This window comes from Panthera uncia, chromosome B4 (genome assembly GCF_023721935.1).
Source record: "Panthera uncia isolate 11264 chromosome B4, Puncia_PCG_1.0, whole genome shotgun sequence".
In the NCBI taxonomy this organism is placed as follows: Eukaryota; Metazoa; Chordata; class Mammalia; order Carnivora; family Felidae; genus Panthera; species Panthera uncia.
The window spans coordinates 28,939,638-28,962,560 of record NC_064809.1 but is presented as its reverse complement, the minus strand read 5'-3'; the positions used below and the strand labels follow the sequence as shown (position 1 = coordinate 28,962,560).

The 22,923-nt window shown below is 37.4% G+C and overlaps 1 protein-coding gene across 2 annotated transcripts in view; it reads right to left on the bottom strand.

Moving 5' to 3' along the window:
- LOC125918685 (coiled-coil domain-containing protein 7-like) overlaps positions 1-22,923 on the bottom strand; it is a 228,222-nt gene that overhangs the window by 163,625 nt on the left and 41,674 nt on the right. For both annotated transcript variants that reach the window (XM_049624804.1, XM_049624805.1), the window contains exon 3: positions 11,880-11,993. In XM_049624804.1, coding sequence (XP_049480761.1) covers positions 11,880-11,925 — 46 coding nt within the window. In that variant the 5' untranslated portion in view covers positions 11,926-11,993. The remainder of the gene's footprint in view (positions 1-11,879; positions 11,994-22,923) is intronic.

The window sequence follows — 22,923 nt, the reverse complement described above, 5'->3', positions numbered from 1 at the left end:
GCCAGTACCATACTGCCTTGATGAGTACAGCTTTGTAATACAGGCTAAAGTCCAGGATTGTGATGCCTCCAGATTTGGTTTTCTTTGTCAACATTACTGTGGTGAATTAGGGTTTTTTTTGTGATTCCATACAAATTTTCTGATTGTTTGTTCTAGTTCTGTGAAGAATGCTGCTGCTATTTTGATTGGGATTTCATTAAATGTGTAGATTCCTTTGGGTAGTATGGACATTTTAACAAAATTTGTTCTTCCAATCCATGAGCCTTAAATGTTTTTCCATTTCTTTGTGTCTTCTTCAATTTCTTTCATATGCTTTCTATAGTTTTCAGCATACAGATCTTTTACCAGTTTAGTTAGGTTAATTCCTAGGTATTTTATGGTGTTTGATGCAATTGTAAATGGGATCAATTTCAAGATATGTCTTTCTGTTGTTTCATTTTTGGTGTATAGCAATGCGACTAATTTCTGTACATTGATTTAATATCCTGCAACTTTGCTGAATTCTTGTAACAGCTCTAGAAGTTTTTGGTGGAGTGTTTCAGGTTTTCCATGTAGAATATCATGCTAAGAGTCAAAGTTTGACTCTTTCTTTGCTATTTTGAATGCCCTTTATTTCGTTTTGTTGTCTGATTGCTGATGCTAGGACTTGAAATAATGTTAAACAATAATGGTGAGAGTAGATATCCCTGTCGTGTTCCTGATCTCAGGGGGAAAGCTCTCAGTTTTTTCCCATTTGGGATGATATTAGCTGTGGGCCTTTCATATATGGCTTTTAGGATAAGGTATGTTCCTTCTATCCCAACTTTCTGAGGGTTTTTATTAAGAAAAGATGCTGTATTTTGTCAAATTCTTTTGCTGCATCTATTGACAGCATCATATGGTTCTTATCCTTTCTTCTATCAAAGTGATGTATCATGTTGATTGATTTGTGAATATTGAACCAACCCTACAGCCCAGAAATTAATCCCACTTGATCATGGTGAATACTTCTTTTAATATACTGTTGAATTCGATTTGCTAGTATCTTGTGGAGAATTTTTGCATCCGTGTTCCTCAGGGACCTTAGCCTGTAATTCTTTTTAGTGGGGTCTTTGTTTTTGGAATCAAGGTAATGCTGGCTTCATAGAATGATGGGGCGCCTGGGTGGCTCAGTCAGTTAAGCATCCAACTTTGGCTCAGGTCATGATCTCATGGTCCGTGAGTTTGAGCCCTGTGTCGGGCTCTGTACTAACAGCTTAGAGCCTGGAGCCTGCTTCAGATTCTGTGTCTCCCTCTCTCTCTGCCCCTCCCCTGCTTGCACTCTGTCTCTGTCCCTCTCAAGAATAAATATTTTAAAAATTAAAAAAAAAGAATGAGACTAGAAGCTTTACTTCTGTTTCTATTTTTTTTTTTTTTTGCAACAATTTGAGAATAGGTATTAACTCTGCTTTAAATGTCTTGTAGAATTCCCCTGGGAAGTCATCTGGCCCAGGACTCTTATGTGTTGGGAGATTTTTGATAACTGATTTAATTTCTTTGCTGGGTATGGGTCTGTTCAAACTTTTCCTTTCTTCCTGTTTGAGTTTTGGTAGTGTGTGAATGTTTAGAAATTTGCCCATTTCTTCCAGATTTTCTAGTTTGTTTGCATATAGTTTTTCATAGTATTCTCTAATAATTGTATTTCTGTGGTTGGCTATAATCTCTCCTCTTTCTATCATGGTTTTATCTATTTGGGTCCTCTGTCTTTTCTTTTTGAGAAATCTGGCTGAGGGTTTATCAATTTTGTTTATTCTTTCAAAAATCAGATCTTATATGCATTGATCTGTTCTATATCTGTTCTAGTATATTCTACTATATCATTTATTTCTGTTCTAATCTTTATTATTTCTATTCTGCTGGGTTTGTTTGGGCTTTATTTGCAGCTGTCTTTCTAGCTCTTTTAGGTGTAAGCTTAGGTTGTGTATTTAGTACCTTTCTTGCTTCTTGAGATAGACCTGAATTGCAATGTATTTTTCTCTTAGGACTGCCTTTGCTACATCCCAAAGGGTTTGCACTATCATGTTTTCATTTTCATTTGCTTCCATATATTTTTAAATTTCTTCTTTAATTTCCCGGTAGACCCATTCATTCTTAAGTAGGAAGTTCTTTAACCTCCATGTATTTGGGGACTTTCCAATTTTTTTCTTGTGGCTGATTTCAAGTTTCATAGTGTTGTTCAGTGTTGTGATCTGAAAATATGCATGGTATGATCTCAATCTTTTTACACTTCCTGAGGGCTGTTTTGTGACCCAATATGTGATCTATTTTGGAGAATGTTCCATGTGCACTAAAGAAGAATGTGTATTCTGTTGCTTTAGAATGAAAATTTCTGAATATATCTATTAAGTCCATCTGGCCCAATGTGTCATTCAGAGCCATTGTTCCCTTACTCTCTGCCTAGATGATCTGTCCATTGTTGTAAGTGGAATATTAAAGTCCCCTATAATCATGATATTATTATCTATACATTTAGTTATGTTTGTGATTGATTTATATATTTTGGTGTCTTATGTTGGGGCATAAATTTTTACAATTGTTGGCTCTTCTTGATGAATAGACCCCTTAATTATGATAGAATGCCCTTTTTCATCTCTTGTTAGACTCTTTGTTTTAAAATCTAGTTTGTCTGGGGGCACCTGGGTGGCTCAGTTGGTTAAGTGTCTGACTTCAGCTCAGGTCATGATCTCATAGCTTGTGAGTTTGAGCCCCGCGTCAGGCTCTATGCTGACAGCTCAGAACCTAGAGCCTGCTTCGGATTCTGTGTCTCCATCTCTCTGCCCCTCCCCAACTTGCTCTCTATATCTGTCTCTCTCTCAAAAATAAACATTTAAAAATAAATAAAATAAAATCTAGTTTGTCTGATAGAAGTATGGCTACTCCATCTTTCTTTTGATATCTGTTAGCATGACAGATGGTTTTCCATCCCCTCACTTTGAATCTGCAGGTGTCCTCAGGTCTGAAATGAATCTCCTGTAGGCAGCATATAGATGGATCTTGTATTTTTTATTCATTCTGATACCCCATGTCTTTTATTGGGCATTTAGTACATTTACATTCAGAATGATTATTGAAAGATACAGATTTAGTGCCACTGTTATCTGTGGGCTTTGTGTTTGTGGAGATGTCTCTGGTCCTTTGTAGTCTTTGCTACTTTCCACTCACAGAATCCCCCTTAGAATCTCCTGCAGGGCTGGTTTAGTGGCCATGAACTTCTTTAGCTTTTGTTTATCTGGGAGAGCCATTATTTCTCCTATTCTGAATGACCACCTTGCTGGATGAAGGATTCTTGGATGCACATTTTTCTTATTTAGCACATTGAATATTTCCTGCCACTCCCTTCTGGCCTGCCAAGTTTCAGTGGAAAGGTCTGCTATTACCCTTATGTGTCTATCCTTGCAAGTTAAGGCCTATTTATCCCTAGCTACTTTCAGAATTCTCTCTTTATCTTTGTATTTTGCCAGTTTCACTATATGTCATGGTGTTGACCTGTTTTTGCCGATTTTAAAGGGAGTTTTCTGTACCTCTTGGACTTGAACGCCTGTTTCCTTCCCCAGATTAGGAAGTTCTCAGCTATAATTTGTTCAAATAAAACTTCTGCCCCTTTCACTGTCTCTTCTTCTGGAACTCCTATGATACAGATACTATTTCATTTCATGGAATCACTTAGCTCTCTAATTCTCCCTTCATAATCTAGTAATTTCCTTTCCTTCTTTTTTTTCAGCTTCATCATTTTCCATAATTTTATCATCTAGTTCATCTATTCTTTCCTCTGCTTCTTCCATCCTGTCACTGTATCTAGTTTATTTTGTATCTCATTTACAGTATTTCTTAATTCATTGTGGCTATTTCTTAGGTCTTTGATATCTTCAGCAATAGATTCTCTGCTATCTTCTATGCCTTTTTCAAGCCCAGCTATTAGTCTTATGACTGTTATTCTAAGTTCTTAGATATATTGTTTATACCTGTTATGAGCACTTCTCTGGCTGTCATTTCTTCCTGGATTTTCTTTTGAAGAGAATTCTTCCTTTTTGCCATTTTGGATAGGTTTCTGTCTTTTATATATTTTAATAGCTTGTTATGAATCCTGTGCCTGCAAGTACTACTGTATTAAGAAAGGGCCATACACTGTCCATGGCCTGGCACTTCAGGAAGTGTTTTTGGAGTGTGTTGCATGCACTCTGTTGTTACTTTTTGGCTGATCTCTCCCACTTGTCAGTCCTCTGCAAAGCTCCTCTTTGCTTGTAGTGGTGGAGTATTTGTACCTTCCACCAGGTGTGTTTTGAAGTAAAGAAGGGGGGAAGCTTGATCACATACAAAGAGAAAAATGAAAGTGGGGAAAAAAGAGACCAAGCAGACAGTAAAACAAACAAACAAACAAACAAACAAATCAGGCTTAATCCAGAGAGAGAGAAAGGAAAATAAAGGAGATACAGAAAAGGTATAAAAAGAATAAAGTAAAAATGCCTGATTAAAAAAACAAAACAGAAAAAAAATATATATATGATAAAAATTGATCAAAACCAAATCAGAAACTATAAGCCTGATTCCAACAGAAAAAAGAAGAAGAGGGTAGAAGGAAAATGAAAAGGAAAGGGAAAGAAAGGGAAGGGAGGAAAGGAAAGGAAAGGAAAGAAAAGGAAAGGAAAGGGAACAAGAAAAGGAAAGGAAAGGAAAGAAAACAAAAAGAAAGGAAATGAAAGGAAAAGATAAGAAGACAGACTAACAGACAAAAACAAAAACCAATTATCTGTTGGTAACTGGGTCCTGTGGCTGTGCTGGCTGGTGCAGTCTTCCTCCAGTAGATAAACAGTTGCCAGGCACAGAGGAGGGGGGTTTGGTGTAAGTTGGTCCCGCCTCCACTGGGGCCCACTTGTGCTGCTCCCTGAAGTCTCACTGTGTTCCTGTTGGAGAGAAAAATAGCAACACCCCAATCTCTCTGCCCCAGACCAGATGTCTCAAACCACACTGTTTAGGCAGCCCTTACAGAGTAGCGCAGGCAGTGGGCTTACCCTGCTCCAACAGTCTCCCGTGCCTGCTACGTCCTCAGTTGGGATTCTAAACCTGACGTCTTAAAGGGCCCTGCACTATGTAGATCCTGTTCTGGTGGTGTAGTGCCCCTTAGTCCCGCCAATAAAAGACCTTTGGCTGGCGCCTGCATTGTCTTTTCTCCTTGGGGAGGCAATAAACCCTCTTCCCACAGTACTAGAGGAAGGGAACTGTTCTCTCCCGGTGCACTGCTGAGATGGCTGCTGTCTCCCAAGGCTGGCATCCTCCCATCAGGCACAAGCACATGCAGTGGCTTCAGTCTGGAGAGTCACACACTTTTGACAACTCTTATCTTCAGCTCCTGAGGCTGTTTGCAAAATAGAAACTAGTACTCTCTGATTTCTTGTTCTCTAGTCGATGGTCTAGAGAGGTTTTCCTTACACTAACTCAAAACAGCAATTCCACAACCTCTCTACCTTTCCCTTTGTCTCTCCACAGAATGAGTTTCCTCCCCTCTGTGCCTATTCCATTTTCTCCCCCGATTCACATACATGCACCTCGATCCCACCAAGCTATCTCCCTCCACCTGTGGAGATCCTTCTGTCACCCTGCAGATTGATTTCCTGGGTGTTTCCGAGTGATGTGACCTCAATACAGCTGTGTTTGAAATCCCATCCCCAACGTCTCCACCATCTTAACTCCTCTCCTTGTGTACTGTTCATAGAAATGTAAATTGGTACAACTACTATAGAAAACTGTGTGGAGGTTCTTCAAAAAATCAAAAATAGAACTAGCATATGTTCCAACAATTCCACTTCTAGGTATTTTTCCAAAGGAAACAAAATAGTAACTCAAAAAGATATCTGAATTCCCTTGTTCACTGTAGCATTAATTACAATAGTTAAGACATGGAAACAATCTAAGTGGCCATCAATAGATGAATGGATTTTAAAACTGACTTACACATATATAGGAATATTATTCACACATAAAAAGAAGAAAATCCTGCTTTTTGTGACAACCTGCATGCAATGAGGGGTTATGCTAAGTGAAGTAAGTCAGAGAAAAAGACAAATACTATATGATTTAACTTATAGGTAGAGCTAAAAAAAGAAAAGAAGGAGGAGGGGGAAGAAAAAGGAGAAGAAGGAGAATAAGAAGAAGGAGGAGGAGGAGAAGGAGGAGGAGGAGAAGAAGGAGAAGGAGAAGGAGAAGGAGAAGGAGAAGAAGAAGAAGAAGAAGAAGAAGAAGAAGAAGAGCACCACCACCACCACACAGAACAGACTGGTGGTTGCCAGAACCGAAACAAGGGCAAATGGGTGAAAATGGTCAAAAGGTGCACATGTCCAGTTATAAAATAAATGAGTCCTGGGGATATAATGTACCACATGGTGATTATAGTTAATGATACTATATTATATACCAGAAAGTTGCTAAGAGAGTAGACCTTAAAAGTTCTCAGCATAAGAAATAAATTGTATCTATGTATGGTGATAGATGTTAATTCTGCATACTGTGGTGATCATTTCACAATATACAGCTAACCCTTCAACAATGTGGGGGTTAGGGGCTCTGACCCCCCCATACAGTCAAAAATCAATGTATAATTTTTGACTCCCCTAAACCTGAACTACTAACACCCTACTGTTTACCAGAAGCCTTGCTGGTAGCTAATACAGTTGATTAACAGATACCTTGTATGTTATACGTACTTTCTACTGTACTTTTATAAAGTATGACAAAGAAAAATGTTATTAAGGAAACAATAAGGTACATTTATAGTACTATATTTGAAAAAAATCTTCATATTAGTGGACTTGCATGAACATAGACCCTTATGCTGTTCAAGAATCAACTGTACGCATACATTGAATCATTATGTTGTACTCTTAAAAGTAATATAATATCACGTCAATTATATCTCAATAAAAAGAACCCTAAATCATAAAAGATAAGAATGGGAATTAAAACTGAAACTAAATATAAGGAAATAAACCTACTGGCATAAGTAAGAAAACAATAATGCAAGTAAATCAATAAAGTGTTTGAAATATACACTTACTCCTGCACAAAACAGTGGAGGGGTAAAGTGTAAACAAATCACAAATCTCGTTTAGTAGGTTTATTTTTCTAGCATTTTCTCTAGTGCTCTGCATTCTGAAACAATTTAAGAAGCACTAAAATATAGATCAAATGATTAAATATATTGATGTTGTGTAGATTGATTCACACTTCAGAAGGCAGGACATACACACGTGAAATAGAGAAAGGAAAGAACAGGTCTTGAAGGGATGGATTGGAATTGAATATTTCTGTGAGAAATAATGATTTCTCAATATTTCTATGAATATGCATATTCATGTATATGTTCACATGTATATGTACGTAAGCATAGGTGAGTATGGCTATGCATATGTATAATATATGTACATGTATGTTGATATGCATATGTGTTTACACTGAAGCATTTTTAACAGCCAAATTCCCATGTGTGATTTTTAGGCCCAAACTTAGACAATTGCAAAGGCCTTATCTGGCAGTTGTCATGGGGGGAATCTTCAGATTCCACGCTAGACTTGATTCACAGCCAGTGAAGTGTAGACATTGGCAGTGGTTGCAGTCAAAGACTAAGGCCCATAAAACTGGAAATATCTGCATTACTAATCCATGTGCCTCAATTTTGAGGCATTTTTATGCATGGAAGATTCAGCTAAGATACTGTACTGTTCATATGCTTCTACATAGTTTGGCTTTTCATTATCATTTCATTGTAGACATTTTTATTAGTTTTGATAGCTTTCACTTCTTTTATTCCTTGCCCTCCCACCACTAACTCACTTCAGCCTCCAAGTCTATACAACAGGAAGAGCCTTTTGTTTGAAACTTCTTTGGTTGTAAGATGATCTTCTCACAACCTACCCCTGCCAGCACTGATATTCTGACTCTCCAATGCTGTTCTATGGAGGAAAACGGAAAGCTGATGTAACTGGAAACTTTTCTTGTTTAGACTCTTTCTAATAAATTACAGTAACAGAATAAATGCTTAATTTCACTTTCAATTTGGCTTTCTATCTTAACTAACCAACTTAAAAACAGGTAGCTCTCTCCTTACAAATTAGTGCAGCCAGCAACGTGGTCAATTAAGCACAATTCCCTTCTAGAAGGAACATTAGTGAATCCTCAGGGCTCCATAAAGTGATACTACTGGGTCATGTGCAAGAGTCAGAGGGTCCCATAGGGCACATGACAGTTCAGGTCAGGGTGTCTCAGGATGTGCTAGTGGACTCTGGAGCATGCTTTAAGAGAGTGCTATTTTATTATTTACTTTTAATTTCTGAGAGGGAACAATGGTTCTTCTATTTATTTCCTTTTTTTTGGCTAAGATACCCAGTGGGTAGGTAAAATTAAACATCCAATAGAGGAATTTTGATAAAGCTGGAGAAGCAAGACCTTAGCTATTACTTATAGTTTTACCAGCTATGGAACCAAAAATTGAAGACCCTGCATGCTGAGTTTTACCCAATGACTATTATTAGTTCTACTGTAGTGGGAACTGATGGGCAGTTTATGATGCAGTGATTTACTGAGATTCATGCTTTAACAAAAGAATGTAGAGTCCTGAGAACCACTTTGTCCGGTGACCTGAAGAAACTTTTAAGACTTGGATAAGTCATCTTCATGTTTAAAGAAGTAATATTTTTAAAGAAGTAATCGTGTGGTACTCATTTTTCTCTGACTTATTTTGCTTAGCAAAATGGCAAGATTTCATTCTTTTTGATGGTTGAGTAATATTCCATTGTATGTGTGTATATACATATATACATATATATGTATATATATATGCGTATACATTTGTGTATGTGTGTGTACACACACACACGCACGCACACACACACACACACACACACACACACCATCTTCTTTGCCCATTCATTAGTCTATGGACATTTGAGCTTTTTCTATAATTTGGCTATTGTTGATAATACTGCTACAATCATCGGGGTGCATGTGCCCCTTCGAATCTATTTTTGTATCCTTTGGGTAATACTTAGTAGTGCAATTGCTGGGTTATAGGGTAGTTTTATTTTTAACTTTTTGAGAAATTTCCATATTATTTTCCAGGTTGTCTACACCAGTTTGCATTCATATGTGGAATTTAAGGAAGAAAACAGATGAACATATGGGACTGGAAAAAAAGTGAAAGGGAAGCAAACCATAAGAGACTTTTAACTATAGAGAACAAAATGAGGGTTGTAGAGGGAGGTGGGTGGAGGATGGGCTAAATGGGTGATGGGTATTAAGGAGGGCACTTGTTATGACGAGCACTGGATGTTATTGTAAATGATGAATCACTAAATTCTACTCCTGAAACCAATATTACACTATATATTAACTAACTAGAATTTAAATAAAATTTTGAAAAAAAATAAAGTAGTCAAGTAATATTGTTGGTTTCCAAATACAAAAAAACCCTTTCTCAGAGAGTTTTGACAATGGATACATTGCACAAGGAGATGGAAGAAAGGGGTATGAAAAAACACAGACATTCAAGACTCTCTCCTTCCTCAGCTGGGTAATGTTTTGGATTTGACAGATGACTCATTCTTGCCCTTATAAAACATGTTTTAACTATAATTGAAGAGGCTATAGTGATTTCATGAACCGCCCATTGTACTTAGGATATACAATAAAGGTATGAGGATAGTAGATGATATTACTTTTTACCAGACTCAAAATTCTGGGTTCATTAGTGCCACTATTGCTGGACATTAAGCTCAATTAAACAAAGTTTCAAGGTCAGGGCAATTAGTCTATGATATTATCTGGATCTTAACTGGAAAATTTCTGGACAAGTAATAGTGGATACTGCCAAAACAGCAATGATTGACCATAAGAGAGAGTGATATAAAAATGGTAATCTAGTAAACACTCCTGGACCATCTAGGCAAAGGTTTTAAAGAGATCAAAGAGTGTGTTTATCCAAAAACAGGCTTAGACTCAATAAGTAGACTAATGGGCTCTTCTCCTAGAACATTATGGCCAGGTAGTGGGATAACAGTGGCTCAACAGACCCACTACTTATGTTAATGGATCCTTTGATTAATACAGGTGCTATGTTTCTGTTTTTCCCAGTGATCCTTTCCAAGAATCAGAGTGCTCCACCAACTATTACCAAGATATTATGGCTTTCAAAAATAAATAAGACAATGGGTTGTTCCAGGCCTCATGTACCCACAGCGGGGGAGGCGGGGAGGGAATGAGAAGACTTCTGCTCTCATCATAGTTCAGTGGAGATGTGCAGGAAACTTTCATTTCTGGGCCTTTGAGATACTGGTGCATAGAAGACAATGATCTCCACAACGTTTGACACCAAGATGAGAGGGAAACCAATAATGTTCATTGGTTTGGGGTCCAAAGCCACCACTAATGGGAAACTTACTCAAAATTCCACATGATGTGCCCACTCAGGCCACCTCAAAACTCTACCCCCGCTACTAAATGTATTGTCAGTATAGAAGTATTACCTACATGAATGTCTAGTTGATTTCACCCTAACCCTTGGTATAAATTGCCACTTTATCAAGACAGGTGGAAGACTGTGAAACTACCCAACTATTAGCATCTAGTACCTTGTTTCTCAAAAACATCCACCAGGGAAAATAAAATAAATAACTGCCCTTATTGATGAGCTTAATGAAGCAAAAATTCTTCTTGTGACTGCTTCTCCATTAAATAACTCAATATACCTTAGGTATATGTCCTTGTGTGCATAGAGACTCCAGTGATTATTCATAGCTCGGTGATGTAGTACTGAGGCACTAGTTGTATACAATATTATGACTGTCATGGGAGTTAATATCCATAGTGAAGGAATTTGGTATTCTGTAATAGACAGTACAGATACCCTATCCAGAAACTTTGTACACATAGATGATCAAGATAAATTTGTCATATGTGGATTGGATTGCAACCCACCATTAATATTCTTTCACAAGGCTCCATAAATCTTCCAACTATCTGTGTCAATAAACAGTTGTGACCTAGAAATGTTCTAAACTCAGAGAGAGCACTAAGCTTCCATTCTATTAATACATCCAAGTGGGCCCAGACAAGGGCACAACTTAACAAGGACCAGACATCCTATAGACCTACATGTGGCAACATAGCTGGACCATTAAAACAAACAAGGCACAGTTACCAAGTACCTAATAGAAATTCCTGGGCATAATCTGTAAGCAGCACAATGTCTCAACCCAGAGAACAAGACTGCCCATTCTGCTTCAACGAATGAAAATGAGGCATAACTACTGGCAGAAATATTTGGCTACTTGCACTCTCATATTCCCCATGTGGGGTTTTTGATGACATTCATCTATTAGGTTACCTCAAAGGTCCCTCCTTTTCGTGGGGCCACAGCCAAAAGAATGTATTTGAAGCCCTCCAACAGGACTCGTAGGGTGCCTTTCCTCTAGGCTCCTCTGATCATTTGCTATATGACTCACAGTTCTCAGTAACATCTCTGTTTACCAATTAGAGTTGTGGTAGAAGCCTTCTGCCACAGGTCAGAAACATCTACCACATCCTGCTGAAAGGCTTGCATCCTTTGCAAGAAAATTACTGGCCCATAATTGGCCTTGGTGTCTGAGTGTAGAACTTATGATTGTGAAATAATATTACAACCAGAAATACCAATGAAAGTTATGAAAAATTTGACTTTTGTTCTCTAATTATCTGAGGGTATTTACAATTAAGGTCAAAGGAACTACAAATGTCCCATAAAATATGATCTGAAACATATACTCATGAACCAAAGGGAAAAAATCTTCTACTGAGTTTAATTAAAATAATTTAAAGTTATCTTTAATTGTACTTACTAATGTTTCTTTCCCCTTTGGATGTTCTCTGTTTCTTTACTTGCATTTGTGTTTTTGATATTGAATCTTGGTTTTCATCAAGCACAAGATTTCCATCTGGTACTTCAACCTGAACTACATAAAGAGACACATTTAGTTGAATAAATATAGAAACAGATCTGTTGTGAAACCCCTAACTTTCAAGTTTATAACAAGTATAAAGCAGAATTTATCCTCATTTCTATAAAGTTATAAATAAATTGCCATAATGTCAGATCTGATATGAAAATAGGAGAATTTTAATATATATGTATTAAAACTATCTCATAATTTCATTAATAATCTTTGGCATCAAGTGCACTTTATGTTAATCTCCGTTAGGCATTTTATGCTTAAGTTAAAATTTAATCATAGGACAAGACATCAGCAAGATGGAGGACTAGTAAGGTCCAGGCCTTCATCCCCCCCCCCCCCGCCCAAAACTGAGTTAGCAACAGTGTACAAACCAAAACACCTTTTAAAGAACTCTAAAAACCAGTTTGAAGCTGCTTTGCCCAAGTGAATTACTTACCAAGAAAAACTGCACCAAAAAGAATAAAAAGGATTATGGCATTTTGCCCACTTTAGATGCACCCTTTCCCTGGTGCGGCATGCCACAATCACAGGGAAGGTTCCCAATTTCCAGCTTCTCTCTTGGGATGAAAAGAAAAAGGTGGAACTTGTATCTAACTTTGTGGAAAATCTGGGAGCACCTGAGTTACTGGTTTCGATCTTGCCTGACTTGAAATACTGATGGAAACAGCTGCATAGATAAATACCAGGTTGGAAGCTGCTGAAAACAAAGGTGAGTACCATGGCACATTAGAGGTATAGGATGTATGTAATTCTGCACATGACAGAAGAGCAAGAGATTACAGGCAGAAAAATACTACAGGAACCAAAACCAAAAACTCCTGAGAAGAAATAGGGGAGACCCTCTTGGGGAAATTATGAGAGTTAAAAGCAGCCATGAATAAAAGAGCATACACAAGCCCAGAGAATACACATTCCCCAGAAAAGGTTTGAGAAGTCTCAGAACCTCTCTGCAAGGCTGACTTGTCAAAGTATTTCCCTGCATGAAGCCAGTTTGTAAATACTGAGAGAGATGCTGTGCTTTCAAAATCATAAATCTCAACAAAAAATGACAAGACATACCACAACAAACAAACAACAATAAAAACATGTCTTAATGAAATAAGGAATATGATGCCTGAATAAAATTTAAATAGCAGCATTATCAACAACAGCCAAATTACAGAAAGAGCCCAAATGTCCATCGACTGATGAATGGATAAAGATTATGTGTTATGTATATATATAGTATTCCGTCATATATATATATATATATATATATATATTATAATATATATATAACATATATATGGAATACACATATATTATAATGGAATTATAATGGAATATATATACATATATATGCATATATATAATGGAATATTATTCAACCATAAAAAAGAATGAAATCTTTCCATTTCAATGACATGGATGGAGGCTAGAGAATATTATGCTAAGTGAAATAAGTCAGTCAAAGAAAGACAAATACCATATGATTTCACTCATATGTAAAATTTAAGAAACAGAAAAAATACACATAGGGAATAAAAGAGAGGAAAATCAAGAAACAGAGTCTTAACCATAGAGAACAAACCAGAGGGTTATCAGAGGGGAGGTGAGTAGGGGGAAGATGTATTAAATAGATGATGGGGATTAAGAAGTATATTTGTTGTGATGAGCACCAGGTGTTATATGTAAATGTTGAATCACTAAATTCTACACATAAAACTAATATTACATTTAATGTTAACTAACTGGAATTTAAACAAAAAACTTGGAAAAAATATCAACAAAGGTATAGAAACTGTTTTTAAAAATTCTGGAGCTGAGCAATACAATAACTGAATTGAAAAATTCACTAAAGGTGTTCAATAACAAATTTTCTCAGGAAGAAAAAGAATAGAAACCTGGAAGACAAGTCACTTGAAATTTCTGGAGTAAGGAGAAAAAAAAGGTGAAGAAACCATAAAGGATTTACCAGACACTATTAAGTTGACCAAGATACACAATATAGAAATCCCAGAGTGGAAGAGAGGGAATAAGGAGCAGAGACTTTATTTGAAGAAATAATGACCAAAAAAATCCCAAATTTGAGAAAAGAAATGGATGTACAAATTCAACCAGCTGAATGAACTCTAACTAGGAAAAACCCAAAAGACCAACACTGAAACACATTACAAACTGTTAAAAGACAAACACATGAAAAGATGCTCAACATGATGCATTATCAGGGAAATACAAATCAAAACCACACTCAGATACAACCTCACGCCAGAGTGACTAAAATGAACAAATCAGGAGACTATAGATGCTGCCAAGGATGTGGAGAAATGGGAATCATCTTGCACTGTTGGTGGAAATGCAAACTGGTGCAGCCACTCTGGAAAACAGTATGGAGGTTCCTCAAAAAATTAAAAATAGATCTACCCTATGACCCAGCAATAGCACTGTTAGGAATTTACCCAAGGGATACAGGAGTGCTGATGCATAGGGGCACTTGTACCCCAATGTTTATAGCAGCACTTTCAACAATGGCCAAATTATGGAAAGAGCCTAAATGTCCATCAACTGATGAATGGATAAAGAAATTGTGGCTTATATACACAATGGAATACTACATGGCAATTAGAAAGAATGAATATGTAGCAACGTGGATGGAACTGGAGAGTGTTATGCTAAGTGAAATAGGTCATACAGAGAAAGACAGATACCATATGTTTTCACTCTTATGTGGATCCTGAGAAACTTAACAGAATACCATGGGGGAGGGAAAGGAAAAAAAAGGTTAGAGAAGGAGGGAGCCAAAACATAAGAGACTCTTAAAAACTGAGAACAAACTGAGCGTTGATGGGGGATGGGGGATGGGTACTGAGGAGGGCACCTGTTGGGATGAGCACTGGGTGTTGTATGGAAACCAATTTGACATAAATTTCATATTAAAAAAAAGACAAACACAAAGAGAGAATCTTAAAAGCAGCAAAAGAAAAACAATTTGCTACATACAAGGAAGCCTCTATAACTTTACACCAGTAGATTTCTCAGCAAGAACCTTGTAGGCCAGAAGACATTGGGATAACATATTAAAAGTGCCAAAAGAAAATACTGTCAACCAAGCATACTATATTTGGCAAAACTGTCCTTCAAAAATGAAGGGAAAATTAAGACTTACCCAGATAGCAAAAGCTGAGGAAGTTCCTAGCACTAGACCTACCCAAACAGAAATGTTAAAGGGAAGTATTTCAAGTTGAAATGAGAGGACATTAAATGGCACCACAAAGCTATATAATAATATATTTTTGTGGTTAAGATAAATGTATGGACAAATGTAGACACCTATGTTATTTAAATTTTGATGCATAATTTAACTTTTAATTCTTATATAAAATTTAGAGAAAAGCATAAAAATAACTATAAACCTATGCTAATGGGCACACAATATTTAAAGATGTAATTTGTGATATCAATAAATAAAGCCAGGGGAGGAACATTAGAGGAGAACAGTTGTATGACTGAAGTATGTATGTGATTAAAATAAATTGCTTTAACTTTAAGACGTGCAATGTCATCCATGGTAACCACAAATAAAACATTTGTAGAATATACATGTTATGTAATGAATGTTCATATCCTCCCAAACTCAGTGTTGCAGCCCTAACCCCAATGTGATGCTTTGGAGATAAGACTTAGGAAAGTAATTAAGGTTAGTGATAACTCAAAGGTAAAGTCTTCATCTAACAGCATTAACATCTTAATAAGAAGAGACACCAGAGAATGTGCACATATGCATGCTTGTGCCCTCTCACTCTTTCCATGTGTGCACAAAGAAAAGATTATATGAGTACACAGAAAATGGTGAACACTCCTGAGCCAAGAGAAGAGGTGAATGAAATCTATCTTACCAGCACCTTGATCTTGGACTTCCTCCTCCAGAACTGTAAGAAATAAGTTACTTTTTTAAGTGACCCTGTCTATGGTATTTAGTTATGGCAGCCTGAACAGACTCATACAGTACACAAAAGTTAATTAGAAAGAAAGCAAAGCCTGTCATTATAAAAAAAATTAATCAAATACAAAGGGAGACAGTAAGATAGGAAAAGAGAAGCAAAAATATGCATGATACAGAAAACAGTTAACAAAATGGCAATAGTGTCTTTCCCTATCCAATTGTATACCATCTAACTGAATAGCCTAAAATAAATGCATGAATTTTTAGAAAAACACAACCTACCAAAGTAAATGGGTTAAACTTCCAAATCAAAAGATACAGAGTAGATGTATGTATAAAAACAAACTAAAACAAACCAAGACTCACATATATGGTGTCCATAAGAAGCTGTAGATCTAAGAGTGAAAGTGAAAGGATGGAAACAGATATTCCATGTAAATGGTAACCAAAAGAGAGCAGAGGTGGCTATACTATTAACAGGCAAATGAGATTTTTAGTCAAAAACTATTACAAAAGAGAGGTGCCTGGGTGGCTCAGTCAGTTGGGCATCCAACTCAGGATCAGGTCATGATCTCACAGTTCATGGGTTCAAACCCTGAGTCAGGCTCTGTGCTAACAACTCAGAGCCTGGAGCCTGCTTCAGATTCTGTGTCTCCCTCTCTCTCTGCCCCTCCGCCACTCATTCTCTGTCTGTCTCTCTCTCTCTCAAAAATAAACATTAAAAAAAAAAAACTATTACAAAAGACAAATTAAGACATCTGATAATAAAAAGTTAATTCTTCAAGAATAATAACAATAATAAATATCTATGCACAATACATGAAACTTCTAAATATATGAAGCGAACATTAATCAGAATGAATAAAAAATAGGAAATAAAACAAAAATTGTAGTACACTTCAATACCCCACTTTCAAATAATGGAAAGAACAATAAGGAAATCAGAGTACTTGAAAAACACTACAGACAAGTTGGACATTACAGATATATGTAGAAATCTCCAACAATAGCAGAATACACATTTTTCTCAAGTGTACAGGGAACATTCTCCAGGATAGACCACATGTTGGCCACAGGCAAGTCTTAACAAAATTTGAAAGACTGAAATCATGCAAAGTAACTTTTCTGATCACAATGAAAAGAAACTAAAAATCAACAGTAGCAGAAACACTGAGAAATCCACACATATATTGAAAATTTAAAATACATTCTTAAAAAACCAAGGGGTCAAACCAGAAATCATAAGGAAAATTAGAAAATATCTTGAGATATGGAAAATGAAAACCTAACATCCAAGATGTATGCAATGTAGTGGAAGTAGTTTCAAAGGCAAATTTATAACTGTGAACACTTACATTAAAAAGTAAGAGGGGAGCCTGGGTAGTTCAGTTGGTTAAGCGTCCAACTCTTGGTGTCACCTCAGGTCATGATCTATCACAGGTGGTGAGTTTGAGCCCCACATCCAGCCCCACATCCAGCCTTGCATCCAGCCCCGCATCAGGCTCCTTACTTGTCAGTGCCTGGGATTCTCTCTCTACCTCTCTCTCTGCCTCTCCCCTGCTAGCTCTCTCTGTCTCTCAAAATAAATAAATAAACTTAAAAAAAGGAAGAAACATCCCCCCCAAAAAAACAATCTAGCTTCACACCTCGATGAACTAGCAAAAGAAGAAAAAAATCCAGAGCTATCAGAATAAAGGAAATAATAAATATTAGAGCAGAGATAATGAAATGGAGAAGAGGAAAACAATAAAGAAAATCAATGAAACCAAGAACTGGTTCGTTGAAAAAATAAAAAAAAATTGAAACACATAGCTAGATTAGCTAGGATGAAAAGGAACAAGATTCAAATAATTATATAAAAAATGAAAGAAGGTATATTACAACTGATACCACAAGAATAAAAAGGATTATAAGAGAACATTACAAACAATTCCATGCCAAGAACTACACAACATACCATCTGAATCATGAATAAACAGAAAATCCAAAATAAGTAGTAATAAGTAGTAAACAGATTAAATCAGTAATCAAAAACCTCCCAACAAATTAAAGACCAGGATCAGATAGCTCCACTGGAGAATTCTACCACGTATTTAAAGATAATTTAACACATATCCTCCTCAAACTGATCCAAATAACTGAATGAAAGACAACACTTCCAAACTCATGTTATTAGGCTAGCACTATCTTATACCAAAGTCAAACACACTACATGAAAAGAAACTTACAGGCCAGTATCCCTGATAAACATACATAAAAAATCCTTAACAATATACTAGCAAACAGAATTAAAGAGCTTGTTGAAAGGATTAAACTCAGAGCTAAGTGGGACTTTTTTCCTAAAATGCAAGGATGAATCAATATATGAAAATCAATTAATGTCATGTGCTAATATTAACAGCATTAAAACACACAAACACACGCACACACACACGACCATCTCAACTGAAGCAGAAACAGCATGTGAAAAAATTCAACATCCTCTCATTATTAAAGTAAAAGACCAAACATTTTTCCTCTGAGATAAGAAAAAAGGAAAGATGAACATTCACTATTTCTATTCAACAGTACTAGAAGTCCTAACCATAGCAGGTGAGTGAGTGAGTGAGTGAGTAAATAAATAAATAAATAAATAAATAAAATTTATACAGAAAGAAGTAAAATTATTTCTGTTCACAGATAACAGGATCTTTATACATAGAAAACCCTAAAGGGTCATATAAAATGTATTAGAATTAATGAATGAATTCAGCAAAAGTTCAGGATACAAAATCACAGTACAAAAACTGTACATTTCTATACTTTATCAATGTAAAATATGAAAAGTAAACTAAAAAGAAAAATAAGTCCATCAACAATAATAAAATAAGTAGGAATAAATTTAACCAAGGAGGCAAAATATATGTACACTGAAAACTATAAAACACTACTAAAAAAAATTAAAGACAACACAAATAAATGGAAGACATCTTATGTTTATGGATTAGATAAATTAATATTGTTAAAACATTCGTACTGCCTAAGGCAATCTATAGATACAGTGTAATCCCTAAAAAAATTTTATGTGCATTTTTTGTAGAGATAGAAATTTAAAAATTCATCCTAAAATTTATACAGAATCTCAAAGAAATAATAACAAACTTAGAGGTCTAACATTTCCTAATTTTAAAACTTATTACAAAGCAAAAGTAATCAAAATAGTTTGCTCGTGGCATAAAGATACATAGACAAATAGAATAGAGACAGGAAAATTGTAGCAGAGTAGGAGGACCCTAGGCTCACCTCATCCCATAAATACAACTAGGAAATTATGAAATCATCCTAAATGCCACATAAATTGGCCTAAGACTAACAGAACAAACTCCAAAACTAAAGGGGGAGAAGAAGCCACATGAAAGAAGGTAGGAAGTGCAGAGATGTGATCTAAGGGCAAAATGGTTCCTAGGGGCTGCTGCAGAAGAGAGATAGCCATGCTTACAGAGAAGGGTTGAAAGAGAGAGAGAGAAGCACACAGGGAAATGCACAAAGAGAACCTGTCCCCATAGCCATTGGGTTGGAAAACAAGAGGCTGAATTTCATGAGTTCTTGTAATCAGGGAGGTTTAAAGTCTGGAGTATTAAAGGTCAGTGGGTTTGCCTGGGATAGACCCTGGAGAGCACTGTGCTGCTCTTAGAGAGAAGGCAGGCAAAAAACCAGAAGGCATACAGCATGGATATAGAGATTTGAAGAGTGCCTGGGAGTACCCAGTAGGGAGATTATTTGCTCTTCTCAAAGCATGTCCCTGAGAGGCAGAATTCACAGAGATACCACTCTAGGAACAAAGGAGCTACCCTGTGCCATTTCCCTCCCCACCGCTCTGGATAAACACAGAACCACTTGCAGGAAGCAGTGCAATGCAGACAAAGTCTGCCTAACTTCCTTACAATAACCACCATCCCCCCACACTTCATTGTAATTGCCCACTCAGTCATGCTTACCTCAGTCCCAGCATGGTGGGCCCCTCCCCAACAAGACCAGCACAAACCCCTGCCCATTCCATTTCTCCCAACTGCAGAGTTTCACAGGGCCTCAGTTCCAGTGGAGGTAATGACAGGTCTCATTTCACAAACAGACAAGAGCATGCCTGGTTAAAACTCACCACTTTCAGGCCAGGTGCCAAACACTGCCCACAGCAAGCAAGGAGAACCTCTGCAGATAACTTGCCTGAAGGATAGAGCAGCCAAAACACAACACCAGAGAACACACAACATACACTGTAGGCACTCCCTGAAGTGTGAGGCCCTGGGCACTACATGACCTCTTCTTCATAAGGCCAGTATTTTCAGGAGCAGAAGATATAACTGGCTTTTCCAACACAGAGAACAGGCATAAATTTAGATAAAAATTTAGAGAAAATGAGAAGACATGGGAATTTATACTAAATGAAAGAACAAGATAAGGCCACGTCCAGAGATCTAAGTAAAACAGATATAATAACATGCTTAATGCAGATTTTAGAGCAATTATCATAAAGGGGACACTTGGCCGGCTCAGGCAGTAAAGTATGTGAATCTGATCTCAAGATCATGAGTTTGAATCCCATGTGGAGGGTAGAGATCACTTTAAAAATAAAAAATAGGAGGAGGAGGGGTCAACATGGCAGAGAAGTAGGAGGATCCAAAGTTCCCTCCTCTCTCAAAGCAGAGTTGAGGCCAAAGGACTATGAACTCCAAGAGTCTGGGTGGCAAAGTGATAGAGATGCTTCTAGGGACCCACCAGGACAATCTGACGGGCCATAGGTTCATGATTGCAAACTGGGAGGGATAAAATGAACAAAGGGGAGGGATCCCCTTCTGTGGAGAGACAAAGGGAAGAGAAAGAGAGGCTGGGGAAATGTAGGATGGTATCTGGACAAGAGAAAAACATGGACTGGGACAGAGAAAGATCCAATCTCTAACTGCAAGGCTCTCTTTGGACTGGGGCTGGCTGTCCTGTTCACGCACGTGGGGAGAAGGGGAGCCAGCCCCAGGCTCTGTAACTAGTTCAGAGATTCAGTCTGCAGTGGGAGAAAGCAATCCCCTCCCTGGAGTGTTCTGGGAAGAAGGCATATATCCACTCAAAGGAGCAGCACTTCCCCCAAAACATGGGCAGATGGAGTAAGAACCTTAAAGACATCAGGGTTTAAGTCACAGCCGAGCACCAGGGAGGTGCAGGAGATGGTGGAAAGGGACAATTGCATGCAGGCCACTGTGAGCCAGCAGAATAGCTCTTCCCTGGAACTAGGACAAATGGAGCAGGAATCTTTAAGACATCAGGTATTAAATCCCAGCCAAGTTCCAAGGAGGCATGGGAGTCATGGAGTGGGACAAACCACCTCGTTTGTGACTGTTGCACAGTGAAGATGGCTTGTACAGAGTGGTTTGGGACACCTGGTCCACGGAGAAGAGACTGGAGCATCACCATTTTTCCCCCCATCACCAACAAGGCTGGGCTTCAGGAAATGGATAGGGGGCCCACAGGAGAGGCAGGACCTGCCTACACCAAATCACTCTGCCCCATGCCTGATGACTGCTTATCTACAAGAGCGAGATTGACACTGACAAACCAGATATCCCCTAGTCCAGACCAGCGCTGTTGCACTGCCTTATTTAATCCTCAGACAATTCTTATTATATATATGTATTCAACCCTCCGTTTCTTGTTCTTATCTCTTCTTTCCTCTAGACTGGTTACACTGGTTGTTTGTTTAAGCAGGCATATGTAATCTATTCTCTTGATACATGTTCTACACCTCCTTCCTTATTTTCCTTTCTCTCTCTCTGGATTAAGCCCTATAGTTTCTCTGTCTGGTTAATTTTATTTTCTTTTCTTTTCCACAGTCCCTGTCATTTCTCTCTTTGTATAGGATAAGGCCTCTTCCAGCAGCACTTCCTCCACCCTGTTGTTTACTTGTAGCTGGTGTTTCTGGGTTTTTTTTTTGTTTTGTTTGTTTGTTTGTTTGTTTATTTGTGCATTTGCTTGTTTTTGTTTTCTGTCTGTTTTTTGTTGTTTGTTTTCCTTTCCAGGGCTTTCAATGAAAAAATCAAAGCATACCTGGGGGAGGGTCCAAAACATGGTAGGGAGATAAAGTAATCAAAGTCACAACAATAGAGAGCAAGTAACACTCTCCAAAAACCACCTCTTGAAGGGCTAGGCCCTGGACAGTGTATGACCTCTCTTTAATATACTAGTGCTCATAGGTGCAGGGCACATAACAAGATTTTAAAACAAATAAGGGACAGAAAACTAGCCAAAATGATGACACAGAAGAATTCTCCTCAAAAGAAATTCCAGAAAGAAATGAGAGATAAAGAATTGATCAAAACACATGTAAACAATATAACTGAAGGAGAATTTAGAATAATAGTCATAAGATTAATCGTTGGGCTTGAAAACAGTATAGAAGACAGCAGAGAATCTATTGCTGCAGAGATCAAGGAACTAAATAATAGACATGATGAATTAAAAAATGCTGTAAATGAGGTGTAAAATAAACTAGAGACAGTGACAGTAAGGATTGGGGAGGCAGAGGGGAAATTAAGTGAATGGAAAAAAGATGAAGCTAAGAAAAAGAGAGAGAAAAAACACTGAACCACGAGGGGAGAATTAGAGAGCTAAGTGACTCAATGAAACGGAACAATATCCATATCATAGGAGTTCCTGAAGAAGAAGAGAAAAGGGCTGAAGGTGTACTTGCACAAATCACATCTGAAACAGACATTGAAATCCAGGAGGCACAGAGAACTCCCTTCAGACATAATTTAAATTGATAGTCTGCACTACATATCATAGTGAAACTGGCAAAATACAAGGGTAAAGAGAGAATTCTGAAAGCAGCTAGGGATAAACAGGACTTAACCTACAAGGGTAGACACATAAGGGTAGTAGCAGACCCATATACTGAAATTTGGCAGCCCAGAAAGGAGTGACAAAAATTTTCAATGTGCTGAATAAGAAAAACATGTAGCCAAGAATCCTTTATCCAGCAAG